Source organism: Engystomops pustulosus, chromosome 5, assembly GCF_040894005.1.
Source record: "Engystomops pustulosus chromosome 5, aEngPut4.maternal, whole genome shotgun sequence".
NCBI lineage: Eukaryota > Metazoa > Chordata > Amphibia > Anura > Leptodactylidae > Engystomops > Engystomops pustulosus.
The window spans coordinates 165,625,326-165,640,640 of NC_092415.1; the positions used below are offsets into that span (position 1 = coordinate 165,625,326).

General features: G+C 39.9%; 2 protein-coding genes across 4 annotated transcripts in view; one reads left to right on the forward strand and one right to left on the reverse strand.

Moving 5' to 3' along the window:
- Positions 1–15,315, forward strand: part of LOC140133460 (uncharacterized) — a 374,671-nt gene that overhangs the window by 303,377 nt on the left and 55,979 nt on the right. The gene's annotated exons all lie outside the window — the stretch shown is intronic.
- OXNAD1 (oxidoreductase NAD binding domain containing 1) overlaps positions 1–15,315 on the reverse strand; it is a 35,365-nt gene that overhangs the window by 3,366 nt on the left and 16,684 nt on the right. For both annotated transcript variants that reach the window (XM_072153675.1, XM_072153676.1), the window contains exons 6-8: positions 11,208–11,349; positions 9,303–9,545; positions 566–674 (exon numbers count right to left, since the gene is read on the reverse strand). In XM_072153675.1, the coding sequence (XP_072009776.1) occupies positions 566–674; positions 9,303–9,545; positions 11,208–11,349 (494 nt within the window). The remainder of the gene's footprint in view (positions 1–565; positions 675–9,302; positions 9,546–11,207; positions 11,350–15,315) is intronic.

A 15,315-nucleotide genomic window follows, 5' to 3' on the forward strand; every position in this document is an offset into this window, starting at 1 on the left:
CTCCACATGCCTATATGGTGGCCTTAAATGGCAGTCTCGGTAAGGAGAATTCTTCCTTGCCGACCCCAATCCACCAAGGGACCGTCCATGCTCTCCACGTGCCTTGCTGCCAACAAAAATATACCCTTGAAATATTTGCTTACAGTATTAAGAATTCTAAGATTCTTGTTCCCGTAAACTTACAACAAGTTCTATAAAAAAAATTATGGGGGCAAAACAATAACACATATTTGTTAGACTTAAAATAGCCATAGAGGTCCAGCTATTGCTAGAACAAAGAGAATACACAGATTTTTGCAATCTTCGCTTTCTAGCATGCTGTAAACTATTCCGTTTATTAAAATGATTTTACACAGATTTCATTAAAATGCATATATTGTGAAGGATACACGAAAAGAAATCTCTATTTAAAGCTAAAAATAACCAGAATTAGTCAAGCACAAATAAAACTATCCGCTGTTTCTCAGCATTTCATAACTTAAGTGGCCTCTGCATTCCTGAAGATTGTGTTCCAATAATTCTTGACGGATATTTGAACTGTGTCCAGCCATAAGGACTTACTCACCAGTGATAAACGGCTGAAGTTCTGTACAGACTGGCGAACTCTGTTGCGTGACATGAAAGTTACATGTTATTTTTCCCGGAAAGCTGTGAATCAAATCAAGAATGTTTTTCTGCAAAAGAAAAAAAAAAGAAATGCAGAAAATCATTACTTAAAGAATAAAACCAATGAAGAAAACTGTTCTATGCAGTACAAATGACTCAAAGTTTTAATCCATTTTAATTGTGGGATTCATATTAAAGGTGTTTGCTTGGCCATCTGTCCTGGTAGACCGGTGTTCTTCATCATATGGACGATGTCAGCCATTATTTAAATTATAGCAGCAAATAATTTTTTTCCCTGCTTTAGAATGCTCAGCTTCAAGGGTTTTATTATATAGTTCAGCTTTTATTTTTTTAGTGTTTTTATTTCCCATTTAAATTTGCTGTACAGGATTATGGCGGCAACCATTTTGGCCAAGCCCTCTGCACCAGCTGATCCTCTTCTATACAGCGATGCTCCAGCACTGACTCCGTGTCCCTGCACTGTCCGTCGCAGGCACCATGACATCAACTGACATAGTGTTGCCAATGCTAGGGCACATAGTAGGAGGACAGCGAGCAGCTGACGTCACAATCCCTGCGACGGACAGCGCGGGGACACGGATCCGATGTTCCTGGTTAGAAGAGGAAGGACCTAGTTGGGGGGGGGGGGGCAATGCCTCTTAGCTACCTTGAAAGGCAGCTCCTTCACATCAAGCATAACTTTCAAAAAGTCTAATGACAAGATGTGGGATTGATAACAGTTAAGCAGAGAATAGTGTACAGCATAAAGAACACCTAGTGGCCGATCCTTATAAATGGCAAGCAAAACTAGAAGTTTTTTTTAAAACTGTTAGAAAAACTAGATGATTTTAAAGAACATTAAAAACTGTAGATAACATGGAAAATTAGCCTTAAACGGCATCTACCACCAGGATTAATGACAGTATGCAAACGAGCCTAAGGGGCACCAGGCTCCATAGGTTTTAATGGAGCCTGGAGCCCCTCAGGCTCATCTGCATACAGTCTTTCATCCTAGTGGTAAATGCCCTTTAGCATCATCACAAATTCTTAATATATTAAAAACTTAGATTCAAAATAGATTATCATGACACTTTCTCTTAAAAAATAAAAACATAAAAGCATGTATAGTTTGGAAATGGAATTTAATGAAAAGCCTCACTTGGTCCCTTTAAGAAGGCACAAAAACAACAAGAGGCTAAGCAAAGGAAAAACAAGAGCTTGAGAACACAAGAGCACAGCTGGAATGTGGAAAAAGTGTTTATATTGACAAAAATGCAATTATCCTGTATTTGCAAGGCGTCCCCATATTCGGCTGTACAGTACGGACTCATGTATGTGCGTGTTTGTTTTTGCTGCAGACTAGTCGCGTCGAATGTAATGTGGCTGTAGAAAGCGGCTACCTCCGAGCTCAGTACACTTCATTTACCTTCCCGAGTACTATGTGTAGATTGGGAACATTTGCATTTTGAAGGCATTAATGCTGTTGATTTCCTCTCGTGTGCAGCTGTGAAGGTGGCAGAGGCGAAACCATTTCCACTCAAATTGAATGTAGGCAACAAATGAGCTGCAGAAAACATTTTGTAGGCTTTTGTTCACACCATTTATTTCAGGCATAGCTTCTCCCTATCCCACTGGGCAGTACTTACACTCACAATAAAGCAAGCAGCCAGGCTGAGCTTCAGTCGATGATAAACACTGGCAGGCCATTGTTTACGGCCTCAAATGCAGCATTCTAAATACGGGAAATAAATGGCTGACTCGGAAATTATGTTTTTATGTGATTTCACATTCTACTTCAGGTATTGAGTTATTCGCTCAAGTCTCCAACATCACTAAATAGAACCACGGGCCAAAAATAGTTGTGGTTACTTCTAGGCTAGACACACATGACCAAGACTCTCAGCTATGAAAAATGAAGATTAACATCCACTTTTCATGGATTCTCATAAGCCCAGTCAGAATTATGGGTACAAGGTCTACAACTATAACTAACCCGCCCCTGCCCCCCCCTCCTTATGCTACATACACGGCAAGTGTGGTAAAGGGCGAAATCACAGTGCATGTGCTGCAGGTATGGCGCATGTGCAATAAAACTGGGGTGCACTACATCAGCTTCAATAAATCACTGTACAGGTGTTGAGAGCTTTTTAAACAGTTCCGCCAAAATATTTAAAACATAGCATTTAATGATCCAAATATTTCAAAACAGATTAGTGTAAATGTGCATGAAAAGCCTGCATGGTATCACCCATGCCAACAAAACACAAGAGATATGAGATGTATGGTAAAGAGCTAGTATTCGGTTAGGTCCACCAGGACTCGCTCAGGTAAAGGATAATTAAGAGCTTACCAGAATTCTATAGGCGATATTGGGCAGGAGACGGGCAGCTCATGGCTTCTATAACTCCATATTCCAAAAATGAAGGGATTAAATGCTTCCCTTAATACTACCGATTTACCACTCCTGTCCTTACACGGGTAGTGCTGTAGTAGTCCCTACACTGATAATGGCTTCTGATACCAAGCATGTGTGTTTTTGAATAAAATGGCAGGTGCCCAACCTGTGGCATCAAATTGACCCGCCCCTCACACTCCCTCTCAGAGAAATCGGAGCATCATAGAGTGTGCCAGACGGCATGGCACTTCTCCGCATCCTCTCGGAAACGGTTAAGGGGCGTCTTATTGGTTGCCATAGCGTTAATACAGGAGTCAACCAGTAAAGCTCCAGAAACTTGAGCGTCTCAGAACTGCAAAGGGAGAGGGAAAAGAGGTGGGAAATCAGGGGAAAGTGAGAGTATCAGGTATCATTTTGTAAGGTACCACTGCCTGTATATAATATACAGAACTAGATAAAAGGCTTTAACAACTAAAAAGGTTGGGTTTAAATATTATTTCTTAATAAATGATTTCCCTTCTATGTCTCTATACACACACTTCCAGATACTCCATCTTTCTCCTTATACAATCTGCTTTGCTAACAGATGGAGGGCCCAGATATCCAGCACTAGGAATACTTTGGCTTTGTAGTGTACATCACAGAGGTATATTTATTCATGCATTGCACAGAGATCTAAATAACGGCTGTCTGTGTTCCTTTTCTGTTGCTTAGAATTGGCAAAAGTTCATCTCTTTGTATATTAAAAAAAAAAGAAAATAAATGAAACAAGGAGAAAGGAATTGATAATTATCCTATACTCTGTAAGGTGACATATCCTGGCGTGCTAGTCTGTACGGCACAGAAACAAGGCACGTTATTGATTTTAATTACACTTAGTGAAGATCAGAAACATGGTGTTGGTGGTTTAGTGCACGTGCATCTAGTCACCAGCTTCATCTTTGAAGGAACCACATTTTTCAATTTTGTCAATTTAACCCCTTGGTGAATGAATGTCCGGGTCAATTTTTGCTGTTTTGCTCTTCTTTAACCCCCTCTGTGTTGCAGCATTTTTCCCTTCACTTTTACTCTTCCACCTTCAAAAATCTATAACTTTTTCTATGCTATTTGAAGGCTTATTTTCTGCATAAGAAAAAAAAATCTAATGTGGTAAAATTGGCGAAAAAACGCATTTGCTTCACTTTATTGTGGGCTCAGTTTTTACTACTTGTGCTCCAAATGAGAAATCTACTTTATCCTTTGCTTTTGTATGGTCCAGTGATACATTTGTATAGATGTTATTGTTTTAGTAGATTTTAAAAAATGAAAACAAAGTATCCGAAAAAAAATGGTTTCGCCTTCTGACGCCATAATTAAATCAAGGGGATAATACTCGCGATTAGTGGGTATAAGCGGTGGGTGTTTGTTGCAATATGCAGCAAACCCCACCACTGCATGACGAGGGCTCACCCAGTGAGCCCTCTTCATTCACCCTTAGTAGCTCTGCACCATACTTGCTCTGCAGTTAACCTTACCGTTAGATGCTGCAATAAACAGTACAAATCATAAATGCTTTAGGTATCATCGCGTCCCAAAATGTCCTATCTATCAAAGTATATTAGCAAATTTTCCCGGCATTTAACCTCGTAACGGAAATTGGCGCCCAAAGTTGAAAATGCCACTTTTTTGACATTTTGAAAAATATAAAAAAATTCTATAAAAAGTGATTAAGAGCCCATACAGTCCTCAAAATGAAAGCATTAAAAACATCATCAAAAGTCGCATGGCAAAATGAAGAAATTTATTTTTTGTACAGAAGGTTTTAATTTTTTTTAAATGTATGAAAACATTATAAAACCTGTACAAATTTGGATCCTCGTGATCGTACCGAACCAAAGAATAAAATAGACATGTGATTTGGGGCGCTCAGTGAAAGCTGTAAAATTTAAGCCCGCAAGAAAAAGGGTCGCGTCCTTAAGGTGTTAATATACATTCATAGCATGAATAAGCATAGCTAAGGGTTATTGCACTTATTTCTTTAACAACCCCTTTAACAGTAGTGCACTGAAACACACTCATATACTATTATATATAGATATATATAGCCAGTCACATGTGTAAGCAATTACAACGTGGAAGATACGCGGGAGCGATTTGTAACCATCTGTCTGAATAATTCCGCAGGACAATGAACTCCAGGGATGACCTTGGTCACATTCAGAAACATCAACCATTTTGGCGTTTAAAACCATAAAAAATGAATAATTTATTAAAACAAAAACAAGTACAGACATCCGTAATGGATCAGACATAAGAAACATATGTCAATGTGCCGGCTTACACATCGTCTAGGAGGAATCTTTGACATGCAATTGGTTCTGTTACATAAATTCTGGCCAAGGTGTGCGTGTTTTCATTTTTTATTATTTTATCATCTTACACTCAATAATAACACAGCCAGATAGAAAGATACCAAGCGAACTTGCCTACATTCACAGTAGTGAGTACTGTGGACTATTATAGACTGGACCCAGGTTCTGTTTGGGATCTGACCAGTCGGGTTCAACTATGAAGGTCTTGTAGTGGCCCTTTAATCCTGCATTTCTGTGACATGACACTTCCTGAACTGCTGATCTGTGACAGCAGTGGCGTAACAAGGAGAGGCAGGGCACCATAGAAGATTTCTGCATGGGCCCCCCCTAAAAGTATTTATGCATACACACACGTTTATACATTCACACACATTTATACACTTAAATACACACATAACATTCTACACTCACTTTTATATACTCGTACACACAAGTATACGTATACATATGCATACATGTATGTACTCATATATACATTTATACACTAATACATACAGTATATAAGAACTCATACTGTATATACATACAGTATGTATGCAAAGCATACTATTTATATACATACATATAGCATACATACATCACATTCTTTTACATACGGTATACACCCACTGTGTATACACATACATGCAGCGGCCGCTGCTGGAGCCGTCGGGGTGGTCGCGCCAAAAGAAGTTGAGAAGCAGATGAGGTGGGCGGATAGGGACGACACAGGGGCCCATATTACTGTACAAGGGCGGTTTCATCGCCCCAGTACGCATTTATAAATTTTGTCTTGGCTGTTCATCCCGGGCCCCTGTGCCGCCTGGGCCCCATAGCAACCGCTATGGCTGTTGTTACGCCACTGTGTGACAGAAATTATACAAGGGATGCCGCCAGCTCAGCGATATGTGCAGGACATCAGGACACATGGGTTGCCAGTAATGGCAGGGATTCCAAGAGGAACTTTTTAGCTCTATAAAAACAACCCCTATTTATAACAATTTACTTTTCTCTAGGGCTGCGGTAGTGACTTGCCTGCATATACCACATCAATGTGCAGCCATGTAGGTGACAAGATACGGAAGAATGGTGGCATGGTGCTGGGAACGAACGGCATTATTTTCAATAAGTGACAATATTTTGTAATGCTAGGCTAGTGATGGCGAAACTTTTATATACAGTGTGCCCAAACTACAACCAAAACCCACTTTTATGTTACACAGTGCCAACATGACAATTTGAGCAGTAACCTATTGATCTCTGCTGTATCACAAATTTCAATCGAATCCTGAGGACACCAATACAGAATGCAGGAGACATTTGGACATTTGGTCCCCTGAAGAGGAAGAATCAGGGGACCCAAAGCAGGAGCTCCAACGATAATCCATCTGTCCAATTTACAATTTGAACTAGTTGTATTGCCGTTTTAGCTCCTATAACTCAGTCCTGCACAGTGCTGATAAAATGCACCACATTTTTTGGTTCACTTTCAACATGGGGTGTGCGACACAGTTCTGTCGGACTGAGCACCGGAACGCCCCCTAACTTGTGTCACATGACGCATAGTGCAGAAACGTCACATGTGAAGCAGGCACTTCTTAAATACCTGTGCCAGCAATTTGCACTAAAGAGAACGTGAAACGTCCGATAGAAAACTGGCGCACGGCCCTTAGTAATGTGCCCCAATATGTTCATCACCACGTGTGGGGCGGTGAAAGGTCCTCTTTAACAGACTGGATCCCCTACTACTCATCATGAACACTGAACTGATCATAAATTACACTGTTCAGCAGTTGCTTAATATTTTTAATGAAAAGTTTTCTGGGCTCAGCCAACAACCCCCAAGGGCCTGGGCAGAAGGAGGAAGTTTTTTCCCTAGGAATTTACCCTCCTGGTTTTCATGGCCCAAGTTAATCTTGTGTCCACTGTTTGACTGCTGGTCATGTGTTTTCCACAAAGGTTAGGAGTTTAAACAAGGAGATCAAGAGTTGTGTCGTGGGAATGAGAATCTGGGGTAGAATAAAAGTTTTTTTATTTTTGTACCCATATGCCCTTGTTTTCATTAAACCCAGAAAACCTCTTAAAAAAAAAATCTACTACTAATCCACAATGCCAAACAATTATTCATCTCTTTCCTCATATGGTAACGCTCTGCTCCGTGCCCCATGTAAACAAACATAGCGGTGGAAGGAGCACTGCATTCAGCTTCCGGTCAGCTGAGGTGGCCGTCCACCCCCCCCCCTCTCTATTCATAGCATTGTATATGTGGGATGGATGGGGCACTGACCAAAGCAATAGCACCGTGGGACACCCGGAGGGCGCCAGGAGGTAAGCACTCCCGGCCACCTTTGTTTTTTTAAAGTCTCATACAACCCCTTTAAAGGACATCTACCATCAGATATACTGATGGAAGACTCCTATAATTTAACTATTCCTTCTGCGGTCTTGTTTCCTTTATTAAACTGTTATTTACTATATCCTAGAAAGGCTGCATTGTGGGATAGGGATAGTAAAAATAGGCTTATACAAATGTCGAAAGTGCTGTGCAGAGGCTCCACTGGGTTCTGGGGGCTGTAACTTATCACACCTATTGTAACCGGGTACTCCCGTATATCACTCATGATCAGGCAGTCAGCAAATCTTGCAAAGACTTTCTTCCTTGAAGAGTTACACTCCTATCGAGCCGGCTGCAAGTAAATAAAGTTTCTGTGAGATTTGAAGACTACTGGGTGAAGTCACTGGCAGGACCTGGCTAGAAGGGGTGTAAATAAATTACCCCCAAGAGGTGCTCATTTGAATATTTAATACAAGTCTATTTGTCCACAATGCAGCCTTTTTAGGATATAGTAACAGCTTAGGAATAGGTAAGTTATAGAAATTTACCATCAGTAGATCTGATAGTCGATGTCCTTTAACCAATTTTCTTTGCACAGTCAATGGCCTACATCAGTGATGGGCAACCTTTTGAGCTTGGCGTGTCAGAATTCGCCAAAAAACCGAGCATAACTCGGGTGGTGTGTCACCTTGACAAAAAAACATAATTTTGTGATATTTATAGTTTAAATAACAAATATGTATACTATTTAACTTCTAGGGTACTTTAACCGTAGGTTGCCTGATTGATCCTACCATGCACTGCCATACTACAGTCTGGCAGTATATGGGGATTTTCCACATCATCTATTACTATGTGCAAATCGCACATTGTAATAGATCGGTTACAATCAGACAGGTGTGGAAATGCTTAGTAACCTGTGAACTTTCTGTCATGAAAGTTCAGAGGTTATTGAGAGGGGCAAGGCGCCGCTGTCTGCATCTCCCTCATGAGGAGCAAAATAATCACAATGTCTGGCTATTTGCAAGGCGTTGCAATTATTTCAGGGCTTGTACATCACAAAACTGACACTGGAAGCTCAGTGCAATCTCTCAGCCTCCCGGCTACTGCACCTGGTCATGTAGGATGAAACTTAACTCTCAGGCAGCCGCGTGAAAATGGCTACGCGTGTCATAGGTTAGCCATCACTGGCCTACATGATCCCTTATTATGCAAGAGTCTGTAATGAAGCTTTATTAAAAATCCTTGATCTCACGACAGAACAAAATATGTAACTGTTAAAAAAAACAAAATTTAAAAAAAAAAAATTGTCTGAAGCTACAATTATAAAATGTACCAGTTACGACTTACACACAAATTCAACTTACAGTAAGTAGAAACCTAAAGAACCTATTCTGTACATAACCGAGGACTGTCTGTATGTTACACAGAGATTATTAGCAAGAAGAATAACATACATCTTATACTTTGTCATATATATGTCATATATAGCGCACACTTTTAAAAGTTGTGGTTATTGCAGTTATTATAGTCCTCGTTGTAACTAATCACTTAAGAAGCCTTTACATTTTTTTTTTCCACTTTAATTCTTTAATCGATCAGAAACTCTTTTAGGAAGATTATCAATAGAAATTACCTTGAATAGTAACTCGCTGGTGTTCTTGGCACAATAAAAGAGCTTTACACTCCCCATATGAAAGCCTTTGCCTGTTGTCTCCAGGGCCTTGTGAAGGTCAGCAACATGTAAGAGTATTGAAAACAAGGGATTGATTCCTACTCCACCAGCTATTAAGACCAGATCCACGGGAGAGTCAGATACTTGAGGATCAAAGAAGAACTCTCCCCCCACTCTTAGAGCTACTTCTGAGCCGAGAGAGCACTGTGACACAGAGAAGAAACAGAAATAATGAGCGCAAAAATGAGCAATACGAAAATAATACCAAGCTGGCAACTAAAGTGTATATAAATGTATGTGCTATATATATATATATAAAAGGAATTATTATTATGTATAAAGTAACATTACAATACAATAAAACATAAAAATATTAGACATTTTTGTACATCACACAGATCAATAATAGCAAAAAGGATCACTAAAAGCCATCAGGAATAAAAGAATCCTAAATTGTGTATTAAAAGCTCACTTACACAGAGAAATATATGTGACATGTGGTTGACAGAATTCATTTTAATACAATGATTAATAATTATTTTTCTTGTTTATTTTTCTTTTTCCTCTACCGATCTCCGCTTCAGATATAAAAATGCATGATAAGTTCCAGGGATACACAATCTGTACCCTGTAATATGAAAAACTGGCATGGCAGCAGTAAACACTTGGCAGAGCAGTGCATTGGCATGGCCATGCAGGTTCCATGCTATTCTGAGCTTTGCTACTGTGCGCTTTGCCTACTCCACCACACAAAACAATGATGTTTATTAATATGCATTACTGAATGTCTTGTGGAAGGAGCCAAATATCACACATAAAAGAATGACTTTCATCAAAAGAAAAACAGCAAAAATATTTTAGATTTCTGCACAGGTTACAGTTTTATCATCCATTGAATATATATTGTATAACTACCTGATAAATGCTATGGATTTAATGAGTAATATCTAGTTTGCTATTTGGAAAAATATAAATATATATGTACATGATATACTTTTTTAATTATTTCCTCTGAAACACAAATTAGAAGCAAATTCACCGTCAGAGTTCCACTTTGACTATTAATGCTGCTGGGTAGATTCCTGCAGCTCGGTTAGAACTATGGAGGACATTAATCAAAACTTGTACGCCAGTATTTTGGCATATGAGTCCTGAAATAATCACAATTACTTATGAAACGCCAGGAATTGCTATTATTTTTCCCTTCACGCCATCTCCAAACCAAGTGGACTTGGAGGGGGTGCATTTGGTGGCAGAGTGGGCCAGGATGGGGGGGGGGGGAACCCACACACTTGCTTAATCCGAGTAAGAGCCTCTTGACGTGTCCGACACAGAGGGGGGGGGGGGGAGGGGGCGTGGCTTCCATCGTGCACCAATGATAAATCCCCCCTTGTGCTTGTTAGGAGCTCTGCTCTTGTATTTTACTTAGAAAATGTACTTTATTTTTATGTTAAATGAATCACAAGTGCTTGCAGGGTATCACCAGAGATCTCAGGCTATTACACACCACCAAAGCACTTCCAAGCTCCTCCTGCCAGAAATCTCACTCTTCTGCTCAGCATTTCCAAGAGTCCACTGGAGGGGGACGCAGTTAAGGAGCAGGCATACAAGTGCTTCAGGGTGTGCAATACAGTTTGGAGGAGTGGCCCCAGTCGTATCAAAATCTGGAATCAGAAACCAGCTGATTTGGTCTGGTTTCTGATGCTTGTGGAATAGCTTGCAAGTTTACCGCTAGGGCAAATTCTGTATTCATTCTGCAACATGTGCTGATACCCCCTTAGTAGTTCCACATCATTTTACACATTCTTCATTTACTTCAATCCATGTTTTAGGCTTTGTGTACTCTAGTAACGAATAAAACTTTACCTCTGTATGAATCCAGTGAGCAGGAGGGTGTAGGTTATATTTTACAGCAAGCTCAAGAACCCCTTCTCTCTCCAAAAGCCCAGGGCTTGAACAAATAGAAAAACCTCCAACTTTAGGAACACCAGGAATAAAGAAATCGACCCTGAAAGGAATTAAATCAAAATGATCAAAATAATACAGTAACAGATTACTCCTCATTGATTGTAAGCTCGTGAGCAAGGCCCACATTCCTGACGATGTTATTGCTCGGTAATGTCTTATTTTGTTAGTATATATCCACTACGATTTGTAAAACAAGGCAGAACATGGCGGCGCTATATGTAGCCTTGTTTATCATTTATAGAATAGATTCAATAACCTCAAATGCAATGCTGCACTAATGCCACCCCAAAAAATATAAATGAAATTTCAGAAATGTTGATTTACGGGGAATGCACACATTTTACACATCAGGAGAACAGACTAAAGGGTCAAGTATAAAGATAGGGTTATCAGTGTTTAGAACCTCAACCACTAGGCAAGAGCAACTAGGAAAAGCAAAACTTGCACTTGAGGAATGGACATGCATCTTTCATGGCAATACAAAATATTAAAAAAAATAAACTGACCAAAATGGACAACTACTGCACCCCAGAAATCAACCCAACTTCAACCTGTCACTGTGTCCACATTTACTTGCTTTTAGGAACATAGACATTGTGGTTACTTACTAAAAAGGAAACAAGTGCTACTGACATTCTCAATGGAATGCAGTAAATCTCGAGGAATCTCAAGTCCACACTCCAAGATTTACACTGTTTTAAGAAGAGTTACAATGAATAGCAGGAAAAAGAACTCCTTGAAATTCCCAACATTCCAGATATACAGATGAAGGTTCATCAGAAGCACAGTGAACATATACATCAGAAATTGAGATTATAGAGTAATAAAAATAGTGAATCTTCTATTTAACAAAATCTTTAGATTTTACCTTATAAGAGCAGTAAAGAATTTTATTTCTGACAAGGAACATGTACGATGTATGGCTTGAAAGGGTTGGCCACTTGATGTTAAATCATTTGTCCATTTGTTTTAAAAGACATCTACCACCACATTTAAGCGTTGTAGACTGTCCCCAAGTGTTAGCTAATTACCTTAGGGGTGACGGGGGACCACTGCTGGCATGTTCCGGGCCGTGTTGTATGCAGAAATATTCATATAATATAAGTGAATATTTCTGCATACAACATGGCCAGGAGCATGCCAGCAGCGGTCCCCCATCACCCCTAAGGAGGACAGTCTTCCACCCCTAAATGTGCTGGTAGATGTCCTTTAGATAAAGTTATCTTCCCCCTATTGCAGTATCTGGTGATAAATCCACTCACCCGGCCTCCTCCTCTTCTCCCTCTTGAGTCCCATGGCTTCCAGGATGGCGCCAGAGCTCTGCACATCAACTGAGCAGCAGTGAACATTCACAGCAGAAGACAGGCGACATTGCGGGATTGCGCACAGATAAGAGGAATGTCACGTGTTTCCCCAGTGTGGGAGTTGGTCAGGACAGACTGCAGGAGAGAGAAGAGGCTGCCGAATATCACCCGAGGATCGGAAAAACGATGGAGAATTCCTTAGGAAGGAAAGTGACAATAATCTTCGTTAGACTGCCCCACAAGAGAATTAAATGAAAGTGTCCAACCCCTTTAAAAAGAAAGGCCTAAAAGAGCTGGGCTACAATCTCACCTGACTCTTCTATCCAGAGGTCACAGAATATACTTTGTACTACACAAAGTACTACTGTGCTTTTTGTAAATGTAAAAAAAAAAACACAAAAACAAACAAAAAAACAAACAACCCCCCCCCCCCCCAACAACACACACATAATAAAATTAACTGTAAAGAAACTTTAAATTAATCTGATGTCACTCCAAACAAACAGACATAGAACTGTGCCAAGGAGCCGCTCTAATGATAACCGGGCATATTTCTAGGTGCCGCAGCTCATTCTCCTGTAATGGGTGCACCCAGTCTTGTATTAGGATGGTGCATTATTTTCAATACCCTAATAAACATTTTACACACCACAGGTTCACACAACTGTTTTTGTTACTCCCTTCAGTTATGGGAGAGAATAGCAGACTAGTTACAATCATTATATAATTCTAGGAGGCAAGTCTAGCCCTGTCACACTGTCTATGCCACAAATTCTGACATGGCCATGAGAATTATGAGAAGCTACAGCAGGTCAATAAGCAGAAAGTTGCTCATAATATTACCACTAAAGCCAGGTTCAGCACCAGCAACAGGCATACTTGGGGAACTGCTGGGGCCCAGGGCTGCTAGAGGTGCCCACATGGCTGAATCTCAATATATAATATAATATTATGGGGCTGTATATAAAATTACCATGAGGGGGCAGTTGGGATGATAAACAAGAGAACATTTTAGGGAACAGGGGACTGTTTTAATTTCTGTATTGTTAATGCCGCCACATGAGTTCACTGCAAAGGGGCCCAACAAGGCTCTGTTGCCAAGGGGCCTACTGAAACCTGGAGCCAGCCCTGAGTAAAGCCTTAGGACATGTCTAGCCCACCACTCTGGTGTTCTACCATTGTAAGTCCTCCTACACAACCTTTAAGGCTGAGACTACTCTAGCTGAGCGGGTAAACAAGAAGCCAAAATAACAAGGGAATCCAATTTTTACTTCTCTAATAGGTCCGATGATTTGTTTGTACACTGGGTTGAAGGGAATTGAAGTTTTGCAATAGCTGCAGGGTCCTAGGCTGGTGACAAACTCTTACAGAACCTATACAAAGTCAATAAGATAATTCTGTACTGTGCTTGTAGACTAAACATGTAATGAATAATGGCTCCTATCTTATTAAACACAACTCAAGCTTTCAGGATAGAATTTCAGCTTTCACTGCAGCAGTCAACACATTTCATGGTTTGACGGACAATTTTATATTTATTTCACCACAGGAGTAAAATTACCTTGGCTTATTCCCTTCTGGTGCATCAATGAAAACCGTGTGGCTACAAGCTAGAATTTAGTGGCGTAAAGAAGGATCTTGTACGAAATTTTATATGATGTGTATTTACACACACACGTAACAAGGACAAAAGGGCAATTTTTGTAAGATTTTAATAGATTTTCCTCTTAGAAGGAATATAAGGTAACCATACAATACTTCTACATGAGCTCATTGTTTTTCTTAATTAATGGAATCTACAGACGCTCATTATATTATTACATACTCTGGTGGAGTCCGGGATTCAATTGTTTCTAAAATTAGCAAGAGAAAAATGGAAATGTATTGTATTTCTGTCCAGAGACGATATATTTCCTTGCACAAATACACGGTAAGACAGATATTATCGTTCTTAAGAATGAATGTTGTAAAGGAGAGTCTAGTGTGGAACATCACTGATGATATACAAGCAAATAGTCACCAGTTGAATTCACACGAGTCAAGAGCCCCCTCTAGTGGAAATGTGAGCGAGGCAGCGAAAAATATAAGCTCCTAATCTAAAAAAATGTTCAAGATGAGGATATTAAATTAAGTAGGATATAGAGAACAGAGGGTACAGTATATGGGTTGCTTACTGCTCGACAGTGTAGCTCTTTTATCCATAATTGTGTGCAAGCTTTTCAATTATTTTGGAACAGAATCCTAAGGATAGGTCAGACCCCAAACCTATGTTACTAGCAGTGGTGGTTTGACGTGTACTATATTCTACTGTCAGCAGTGTCAGGAGCAGTAGCGTAGTTATGTCAACTCTGTATTTCATACGCAGGTCATCTCACACCTATTACCTCCTGTCAGATGAATTAGCGATCTTGTGTGGGAACCCAAAGTTACAAATAAGGGGGTATTTTATTATGTATACAAGTGTTAAAAGATATGGATGTGGTTGGAAATGTAGCCTTGTAGCAAGAAGCGAGATTAAATAAAATCTGCTTGACAGTCTTATGCTCTCTCCATGTTTGAGTAAATTTCATACTGGTCCTTCACACTCCAACAACATATTGGTAGGCAAGAAATAGAATTAAGATTCTTAGCCTAAATCAGGACAAAGACAATTTAAGTGGCAACTATCTGTGTGTAGTGCTGTAGAATATATTGTTACTATA